At 48.4% G+C, this 9,818-nt stretch overlaps 2 protein-coding genes across 7 annotated transcripts in view; one reads left to right on the top strand and one right to left on the bottom strand.

Annotated features, from left to right (window-relative positions):
* Window positions 1-4,140, top strand: part of CS (citrate synthase) — a 32,982-nt gene extending 28,842 nt beyond the window's left edge. For all 5 annotated transcript variants that reach the window (XM_021687184.1, XM_021687186.1, XM_021687181.1 and 2 more), the window contains 5 exons: window positions 437-636; window positions 1,068-1,197; window positions 1,322-1,423; window positions 2,041-2,250; window positions 2,565-4,140. In XM_021687184.1, coding sequence (XP_021542859.1) covers window positions 437-636; window positions 1,068-1,197; window positions 1,322-1,423; window positions 2,041-2,250; window positions 2,565-2,735 — 813 coding nt within the window. In that variant the 3' untranslated portion in view covers window positions 2,736-4,140. The remainder of the gene's footprint in view (window positions 1-436; window positions 637-1,067; window positions 1,198-1,321; window positions 1,424-2,040; window positions 2,251-2,564) is intronic.
* A 743-nt stretch (window positions 4,141-4,883) lies between these two features.
* Window positions 4,884-8,770, bottom strand: COQ10A (coenzyme Q10A). 2 transcript variants are annotated; one of them, XM_021687252.1, is made up of 5 exons: window positions 8,637-8,770; window positions 7,938-8,084; window positions 6,742-6,934; window positions 5,989-6,090; window positions 4,884-5,686 (listed from the first exon to the last, which is right to left on the bottom strand). In XM_021687252.1, the coding sequence occupies exons 1-5, from the start codon at window positions 8,768-8,770 to the stop codon at window positions 5,519-5,521; spliced, it is 744 nt and encodes a 247-aa protein (XP_021542927.1). In that variant the 3' UTR covers window positions 4,884-5,518. The 2 variants fall into 2 exon arrangements, with proteins under 2 accessions (XP_021542927.1, XP_044770730.1); XM_044914795.1 differs by lacking the exon at window positions 8,637-8,770 and adding an exon at window positions 8,450-8,496.
* Between the last annotated feature and the right edge of the window lie 1,048 nt (window positions 8,771-9,818).

Genomic DNA, 9,818 nt, shown 5'->3' on the forward strand with positions numbered 1-9,818 from the left:
TTTTTTTTTTTTTTTTTTTTTTAAGATTTTATTCATTTATTTGACAGAGAGAGCACAAGCAGGGGGAGCAGCAGAGGGAGAGGGGGAAGCAAGCTCTCTGCTGAGCAGGGAGCCTGATGTGGGGCTTGATCCCAGGACTCTGGGATCATGACCTGAGTTGAAAGCACTTAACCGACTGAGCCACCCAGGCGCCCCAGAGATAATGTTTTAATATACACAAGATACATGAGATATGTGACTAAGAATCACTTAGTGCAGAGCCTGGATCATAACATAATTTAGTTAAATAGTTATTGTTGTTAGCCTCCATATATAACCACTGAGCATAAAACCATCAACCAAACAGCCCAATCCATGGAGGACAAGCAGCATCCTTACCAAATTCTTTTTTGATAAATCCTTTTCTTTTTTTTCTCCATTTTCCTCCTCTCATCAGTTGATTTACGAAGATTGTATGGATCTGATCGCAAAGCTACCTTGTGTTGCAGCAAAGATCTACCGGAATCTCTACCGGGAGGGCAGCAGTATTGGGGCCATTGACTCTAAGCTGGACTGGTCCCACAATTTCACCAACATGTTAGGCTATACCGATGCTCAGTTTACTGAGCTCATGCGCTTATACCTCACCATCCACAGGTAAGCTAGACTCAGCAACCATAGCCACCAGGATTCCTGGATTGGTAGAAAATTTTAAGAAAAGCTCCTTAACATTCTCATCTTCTGGGAACAGGTGGTAGGCAACAAGGAAATGGAACATGGCATAAGGGATCACACAAGGCAAGAAAGGAGTCTAGTAAAGGAAGTCTTACCATAACCACACTAAGAATGAAGTAATGCTTCTAAGAAGCTAGGGAAAGGTACTAGTTGCTCACAGTAGGTGATCTTTCAGCTTTCCAGGAGCTCCCTCTTCTGGCCATTGCTATTAAAGCGGGAGTGAGAGTCCGGGAGCTTGGCACACAGGCATCAACCAGTGACCTCTCCAGCCCTGTGGATTAGTGAACAAAGACTGGTAATGAGATTGGGACATCTCTTACCAGAGCTTTTCTCCTTTCTTATTTCCCCCACAGTGACCATGAGGGAGGCAATGTAAGTGCCCATACTAGCCACCTGGTGGGCAGTGCCCTTTCAGACCCCTACCTGTCCTTTGCAGCAGCCATGAACGGGCTAGCAGGGCCCCTGCATGGTTTGGCAAATCAGGTAAGACTCTTCCTTTTCTTTTCCTGCTCCATGTTTTTCTTACTCCCTTGCTTTTCTTCTGATCTTGGCATTCTCTCCTGGCATATGTGTTGATACTGTTTTATTCCCCAAACCTTACCCATAGGAAGTACTTGTTTGGTTGACACAACTACAGAAAGAAGTTGGCAAAGATGTGTCAGATGAGAAGTTACGAGACTACATTTGGAACACACTGAACTCAGGACGGGTAAGCAGAGATGCTTAGCAGGTAGGAAAGAAGCCAAGACCCAGGGTTGTACAATTTGGTAGAATTGAGAATAGAATGAAAGAGGCCCCCTAAGGCTCAGTCGTTAAGTGTCTGCCTTCGGCTCAGGTCGCGATCCCAGAGTCCTGGGATCGAGCCCTGTGTCGGGCTCCCTGCTCAGTGGGGAGCCTGCTTCTCCCTCTCACTCCCCCTGCTTGTGTTCCCTTTCTCACTGTCTCTCTCTCTGTCAAATAAATAAATAAAATCTTTAAAAAAAAAAAAAAAGAGGCCCCCTAAGTTAGAGCAGACTCTCCTCCCCCATATTTGTCTATCCTGAAGAATTTAGAAAAGACAAGAACTTCTACTTGTTGGGCACCTGGGTGGCTCAGTCGTTAAGTGTCGGCCTTCGGCTCAGGTCATGATCCCAGGGTCCTGGGATTGAGCCCCGCATCGGGCTCCCTGTTCTGCAGGAAGCCTGCTTCTCCCTCTCCCCCCGCCCCCCCCGCTTGTGTTCACTTTCTCACTGTGTCTTTCTCTGTCAAATAAATAAATAAAATCTTAAAAAAAAAAAACAAAAAACTTGAGAATACAACTGGCTTTTTTACCCTCACTCTTTGCAGGTTGTCCCAGGCTATGGCCATGCGGTACTAAGGAAGACTGATCCACGATATACCTGTCAGCGAGAGTTTGCTCTGAAACACCTGCCTCATGACTCCATGTTTAAGCTGGTTGCTCAGCTGTATAAGATTGTGCCCAGTGTCCTATTAGAGCAGGGCAAGGCCAAGAATCCTTGGCCCAATGTAGATGCTCACAGTGGAGTGCTGCTCCAGGTGAGTCTTCCCTTCCCTGCTTTCCCTTTAATTTGTGCCAAACCCTAATGTTCTCTGCCATGCAGAAAATCAACTTCCTAGTCAGAGCAAGGACTCATGCCTCCTTCCTTACCCTTTTGATAAAGTTGCCTATGGTGGAGGGCAGGTGCAGGCAGGAGGAAAGGGGTGTCCTCTTTTCAGAATCCCAGTTACTGTACTTTTCCTAGTGTCATTTCCATTTAAGGCTGACTCGGTTAAGGTTTCTGTCATCCTGGACTTGGGCATGCCTTTACCTTGGGGCCTTTACCAAAACTTTTTTCTCTTTTATCTTGCAGTACTACGGCATGACAGAGATGAATTACTACACGGTCCTATTTGGGGTGTCACGGGCACTGGGTGTCCTGGCACAGCTCATCTGGAGCCGAGGCCTAGGCTTCCCACTAGAGAGGCCCAAATCCATGAGCACGGATGGTCTGATGAAGTTTGTGGACTCTAAGTCAGGGTAAAACTGAAGACTGGGGGAAACTACCAGAAAGTGAGGGAGCTTTAAACAAAAGAATAATTTTGTTTTGTTTCAGGGGGCTTTTTAAGATTTAAGATTAAATTGTATCTGAGGCACTGATATTAAGGTTGAGGTTAAAATATAAATTAAGACTTTAAAAGATAAAAAATAACCCCTTCTTCCCCAACCAGTTCCTTTCTCCTGCCTGGTGAGTTGCCCATCAACTGTAGGGTGACCAGGACTAGTGCATGTGGTATGGGTTAGGCTTGGGCCACCCACCATCCCTAGAGTGAGAATCTGGCTTTCCTTTGCCTGGGTCAAAGCGGTTGCAGAGAATCTGCGGTCACTTCAGAACTTTCGGTTTTTCTCTCCAGCCCTCCATAGGCCAGCAAATCAGGACTCTGGCCTCTTCCGTTTCCATAGGAATCATGTTGGATTGTCAGCTGTACCAAGCCCCATTGCTCTCTCCCATGCACACAGACACTTCCTAGCAAAGACCTGTGGTTAGTTGGAAATCTTTGGCATTTTTTTTTTAATGCTACCAGGTGACCATAAAGGCCATGGCATTTGTTGTGACTGGCACCCAGTATTTGATTTTTTTTTTTTTTAATTATCCCATGAAAATTAAGATCTGGAGTGTTCTAATTCCCCACTACTTTAATACTCCCCTCCTGGCAGATTTTCTATACCTGCTGCACCTCAGGCTGAGGGTGCTCTGGACCTCCCCTTCTTGGTCCTTACTAGAGACCTCTTTCAGCAGGTTGTATATGCTACTGTCTAAGCTGTGGTCCTTCCCAGTCATTTGGCTTTATCAGGGCTTAACGTGAACTGAGTTTTCACTTCTGTGGAACACAAGCCACTACCCTCTTTTTTCCCCCCCCTTTATTTTAGTATGCTGTGGGCCAGTGAATAAGGACTTGGGAATGACCAGCATGATATCTTCATAGTCTGGTTCCAGGGATATAGGTACTTCTTTCCGAGCAGGGAAATTATTTAAGATTGGATGTGGTTTCCTTTGAGTATCAGGTCCTGGGGCTGAGAACATTAAAAATAGTAGGCTTCCCTCCTCTTTCCCTGCTACCAGGAAATATCCCTTTATTTATCAAGGTCCTTATCCAGCCCCTTCCCCAAGAGCTCACAGTACGGTGTTTGTTTTTTAGAAGCCCCATTTGCACAGGTTTTCAGTGACTCAGAATGCTCTACTGCCTTTTCTTTAAGAAAGGATTGAAATACACTCCTACTGTGCCCCCTTCCTCCCTTGCAACTCCTGCCTGTGTTTGTGTGGATCCCTAATTCCTAGAACCACGCCGAGATGGACACATTGTAAACCCCTGGGTAACTGTCAAGTCATGATCCAGATTTCAGGTTGTTCTGTATAAAATGCAAAATAAATGTTTTTATTAACAATGCTTGAGCCTGCTATTAAATAAGGCCTGGAAGAATCTCTGTTATAAAGTAAGGAATCTGGCTAGCAAGATCCTGGACTAAGTGGGTTCTAAGTTATTCTGTACATCTCTTTATCTTTCGGTGGGTTTGACATTCATTTACCCTAATAAGACAGGGTCCCTGTGAAATTTCCAAAGGAGAGTTCTGTTTTTGCTCAGGGTTAGAAGTCCTTGACCTTTAGCCCCCCATCCTTCCTAATTTTGTTGTAGGATAGAACACTCAAGGACCGTAGCTGAGACCTCACAACTGCTTATGTGACTAATCCGGGGAAACTGGTGCATGCAGCCCACTGGGTGAAAAGAACAAACCGTACCAAGGGCAAACAGAGGAGGACTGCTAGCTCTGGACCTGAGCCACTAGAGGGCTCTAGTACCCTGTGGAATGCCTCTTCTTTGCAGTCTCTTTTAAGGAAGTCCTCAAAATAAAGAGGTGGTCCGAAGACCATCAGCTATATGGTAGATATGAGGCCAGATTATTCTGTCCTGAGACTCCTGCTGCAACTGACCTTCTGAAAAAGTCTATAAATAGGCAAGGGAGTGGGTACTAGGTCCTGGCTTGTAGAATGTGCTACTATAGTTAGCAGGGACACTGTGTCCAGGAGGCCTTCTTGCACCTTTGCTCCCCTGAGGAAGGAAGCCATGACTTCCTTCTACTCTGCTATATCCACATCATTCCCCCAAGACACAGTATAAAAAAGCCAAATTCACACTGTCACAATTAATTTATTGAAATTTTATAAAAACTCAGCCAAGTAGAAGAGAAAGGTACAACCCAAGAGTACAATTCTCTTCAGTGCTTTATTTCTCCTTGCCCCTGTGCCGCTGATGTTAAGACAGCTCCTTGCTATCCACTAACCAGGCAGCATGGAAATATTCTTAAAGTGAGGTCATAAGGATTTCAAGCTGGGGCCAGATCTCAGGCATTTCCTGAGGCATCTCAGGCAGGCAACAGTTATCTACCGTCCAATACCCCTGTGAGAGGAAAAAGCTCAGCTTATTCAGTCCCTAGAAAAGTTGCTATCTTCCCCGGGTCAGACACTAAGGAACCTTGACAGGATCCAAAGACCACCAACAGTCCTGATTATAACTCACTGTAAGAAGGCTGCAGACATCAGGCACGTGGGACTCTCAAGATGAGCCTGACCATTTCCTAGCCTTTCCATAACCTCCTGGCTTTCCACCCCAGCATTTCCAGCCAGCTTGTAACCCAATTTCTGGGGCAGTGAGAGGGAGAACGTCATTATGAACACAGACTCTTAGATTGGAGCAGGAGCCAAATGAAATAAATAAGAGAACTGGGTTGGGAGGGAGAGTAGAGGAGAGGCCAGGGAACAGTCCTGCCTCAAGTCTGGTGCACCTCATGGAACATCAGTTCACGGGGGATGGCTGTTTCTGGACCAAACTTGGTAGCTGCTCGACGCTCAAAGGCAGCGACATTCTGCTTGACAACCTCATCAAAAAACATGGTGGCCAGCTGGGAGTGCAGCAGAGAACGAAATTCAAAGGAAATCTGGGAACAGGTAAGAGACAGTCAGAAACTATTCAAGACCATGTTGGATCGTCCCTGGCCAAACACAAGGACACTTACTATTCCATGTCTTTTCTTCCCCTCCCCCTCCAGTTCCTTAGATTCCCTCAAAAGCCCTTACTTAGGACTGAGCACAGAATACAAGTCTGATGTAAGCTCAGACCTGTGGAGAGTGTCATTGACTTGGGAAATGCTAAGTGCTAGCTATACTTAACTTCCATAGTACCTCCGCTCAACCCTCACCACCCAGTTGTAGCTCTATGCTACACAGCCTCCTGACTCACCGAAAAGTCCACAGTGCAAGTTCGGGGGTAGGCAGGAATACCAGGGCTGAATCGCCAAATGGTCTCTAAGTGGTTGAAGAGCTTACCATCAGTGCAAACAGCCTAGAAGAGGGCAGTCAGTTAGTTAAATAATAGTACAATGGGATAAAACCTATGGGGGGGGCGGGGGCGGGGCACCTGGGTGGCTCAGCAGTTAAGCGTCTGCCTTCCACCCAGGTCATGCTCCCAGAGTCCTGGGATCGAGTCCTGCATCGGGCTCCCCGCTCCGTGGGTAATCTGCCTCTCCCTCTGCCCCTGGCCCTGCTTGTGCTCTCTCACTCTTGCTCTGCACACTCTCTCAAATAAATGAATACTTTAAAAAAAAAAAAAAAAACGGCGCCTGGGTGGGTCAGTCGTTAAGTGTCTGCCTTCGGCTCAGGTCATGATCCGGGATCGAGCCCCGCATCGGGCTCCCTGCTCGGTGGGAGCCTGTTTCTCCCTCTCCCACTCCCCCTGCTTGTGTTCCCTCTCTTGCTGTCTCTCTGTCAAATAAATAAATAAAATCTTAAGGAAAAAAAAAAAAGTATAGTAGGTATATATAGTAGACAGAAGAAAGAACTGAAAAATGTTTTCCTTTCCTTTCCTTCTAATGTTTTATTAGGGAAGTATTTGACACATGGAGGTGAAATCATTACAAAGGCCAAAATAGCCTTTAATGGTAAAAACGCTAGAGAATACAAAAACTTTGCTAATTAATCCCTCCCAGCGCCTCACCTTGACCATGTGAGGTTTGACCATGGAAACAGCAGAGGTATAACGTTCCACAATAGGTGGAAAGCCAACCTCTAACTGGGCCTTCAGGTGACCTTTGCGGCTGGATACCACCAAGGACTTCTTACACCAGGGCACAAACTCACGATACTCCTGGACATTGGACACCACTTCGTACATCTCCTGCATTGAGTACCTAAGGGAAGGAATCAGACAGAAAGGCCAAGGAACTGCCAGCTGGGTCAGGTTCCTCCTTGCCCTAGGTGCCCTCCCTGCCCCCATGCCTTTGCCCACAAACTATTCGCCTTCAAGAACTAGAGATCCCAAAGAAGCCTGGATGAATGACTTCCCAAAAGCAAACATGGAAATTTCCATGATGTTAAAGTTATGTTTTGTAGTTCACAGAACGTTTTTGCATTTACTATCTATTTTGATCCTAAGAGGGAACATCTAAGGGGAACAAAGGCTATCAGTTTTTCTGGTGATCACACAAGAACTCAGATCCTAGCTCTACAACTTTCTAACAATGTAGTCCTAAGTAAATTACCTGTGCCTCCGTTTTCTCATCTGTAAATCAGAGTTAATAACAGTACTTGATTCATAGGTCTGTTGAGAGGCTCAAATGAGAAAACCTACCTAAAACACTTAAATAGCCTAACTACTAGCAGTAGCAAGTGCTCAGTGTTAGTATTATATCTTGCCCACCAATACATTTAAAAGGTCAGCAGAGAAATAATACCCTGTCGTCTTATATTGTCCAATTCTAATCACGGTTCACTTAATGCACATGCAGGGCAACCAAGGAGGGGGAAATTAAGGTTGGAAGACTGGCAGGGAAGGATAAAGGATCAATAATAATAGCTGGGGAGAGGGCGCCTGGGTGGCTCAGTTGGTTAAGCGACTGCCTTCGGCTCAGGTCATGATCCTGGAGTCCCGGGATCGAGTCCCGCATCGGGCTCCCTGCTTGGCAGGGAGCCTGCTTCTCCCTCTGACCCTCCCCCCTCTCATGTGCTCTCTGTCTCTCTCATTCTCTCTGTCTCAAATAAATAAATTAAAAAAAAAAAAAAATAGCTGGGGAGAGGGATGGCCAGGGATGAATCTTGCCCACTATTGCTACCCTTACATTCTAGCCTGGATTTAGTCATTTGTTTGGAGAGGAAGGGAATGTGGAAGGATGCTGGACAGGGGAGGATGCTCACCCCATGATCCTACGCTCAGAGTAAGCTTTTCGCTTGTTGGTGAAGGGGGCAGCAAAGCCCATGAAGGAACGCGTAGGAGGTAAGCCAACCTCAGCCACCAAGACCTGGGCAACCCGGGGCAAGAAAAGGCTGCAGGACATCAGAAATCTAAGGACAAAAGGAAAGGAGAGAGGACCTCATGATTCTTTGTATTCCTCAACCATTCCCAGGTGAAGGGGGGGTGCATCCCAGAGGAAGGTCATCCGTACAAGCGTTTCTCCCAGCACCTGCTGCAGCCCGCCAGGCTCCCTGGCCAGGCAGTCACGAGTGCGAAAGGTCGAGGCCTGTCGAGAACAGTGCCGGGGGAGGAGATGGGGAAAAGTGGGGTGCGTGCGAGGGGCTGTTGCCTTGGAGTGTGGGCTACGATACTGTTAAAAGCTAGGACTCTCAGAAAGTATCAGAGTCTCTGGGGCTTTGCCAAGCCGGGCGTTGCCAGGGCGCCCGAGAGGGGCAAGTAGTGGTTGGGCACCCACCCCGGGGACTTCCCCTCGCGAATCACTTGCAAAAGCATTCCCCAAAGCTCTACCACGAGACCCGTAGAGAAGACCGCTGCCGCCCCACTCCGCGCCAGCACCCAGAGTTGCAACCCTCCGCCGTGGAACTTCGCGGCCCTGGGCGACCCCCTTTCCAGCACCGCAGACGCTCGCACCTCCCTCTCACCTCATTGGTCGCGGCGGTCGCGGAGGGCCTGGGGGCGGAGCCGGGCGCGCGCCCGGGCGGAGCGCGAAGCCGCAGCAACGCTGGGCCGCCGCGCGCGTCCCGGCTGGGAGCCGCCGCGCGCCCGCCGAGGCCATGCGCAGGACCGACCCTCCCTTGCCCTCTGGGCTGTGACACCCGCTGCGCCCTCCTCACGCCCGAGGAAAAGCGGCAGGAAGCGGCCGCCGGGCGGGTTCAGGGTCCCCGAGGACAGGAGCGGCTCGGGGCTCCCGGCTCCTCTCGCCCTGCTCCCGCCCGGGCGGCGGGAGACTAGAACTGAAGCCGCGACCGCTGCTCCCGCAGCTCCCAGTACCCCCACGTCACGCCGTTGCCATGGCTCGGAACGGGGAGAGGGAGGAAGGAAGGGGACAACGCGGCCTTTCGGGAGATGTAGTCTCACACCTCTAGCGAGAAAGGGCGCAGGAGTGAATGTGTGAGAAGCTGCAGAGATGTCCAGGAGGAATGAAATCGCCTGGCGAACTACTTGGCGAGTCTGTGGTCACGGAATTGATACATAAGCACAGAGGCGTGTCGTGGGCGTGTCATCGGCAGACATCTGTTGATCTTCTGAACGTCTCTTTTAGAGCCTTTATTCTCCCTCGTTCAGAGTTAGAAGTTCTATTAATCTTTGTATCCTCTATAGTGCCTACTACTATACATCTTTGAGAAAGGAAATTAATCTTCCAAGCTCTGGGCTAAGACTTTGCATAGTTTTCTCTTTTAATATTTATAGAAAGAAGTGGGGGTGGGGGAGAGGGAAGAATCAGGCTTAATTTTAGGGGAGAAAACCGTCTTTGTCTGCAAGTGTGCACTTGATGAACGGTGAGATCTGAGGGTGGGAACCCAGGCAAAGAAATATCACTGTACTGCTTTCCATCGTGATACAAGTAGGGGGGAAAAAATGCTCTTGATAAAAGTGGGAAGAACAAAAGGAAAATAAAAAGAGAGATTGGATCTAGATGGGTACCAAAGTCATTGAAATTCTCCCACGGTGCAGTAGAGGAAGGCCATTTTAAGAATGGTGGTGCCTCAGGTGCCTGGGTGGCTCAGCCGGTAAAGTGTCTGCCTTCCGCTTAGGTCATGATCCCAGGGTCCTGGGATAGAGCCCCTCCAGGAGTTGGGTCTCAGCTTCCCTCCACCCCCTCA

The sequence above is a fragment of the Neomonachus schauinslandi genome, chromosome 5 (genome assembly GCF_002201575.2).
Source record: "Neomonachus schauinslandi chromosome 5, ASM220157v2, whole genome shotgun sequence".
In the NCBI taxonomy this organism is placed as follows: domain Eukaryota; kingdom Metazoa; phylum Chordata; class Mammalia; order Carnivora; family Phocidae; genus Neomonachus; species Neomonachus schauinslandi.

What these genes read in the sequence shown, in the direction of transcription:
- COQ10A (XM_021687252.1), bottom strand. Translation starts at nt 8,770, where the DNA reads ATGGCCTCGGCGGGCGCGCGGCGGCTCCCAGCCGGGACGCGCGCGGCG. An exon ending in TCAAACCTCACATGGTCAAG is followed by an intron (nt 6,091 to 6,741) that starts GTGAGGCGCTGG and finishes GCCCTCTTCTAG; the next exon opens with GCTGTTTGCACTGATGGTAA. An exon ending in CTTGCACTGTGGACTTTTCG is followed by an intron (nt 5,687 to 5,988) that starts GTGAGTCAGGAG and finishes ACCTGTTCCCAG; the next exon opens with ATTTCCTTTGAATTTCGTTC.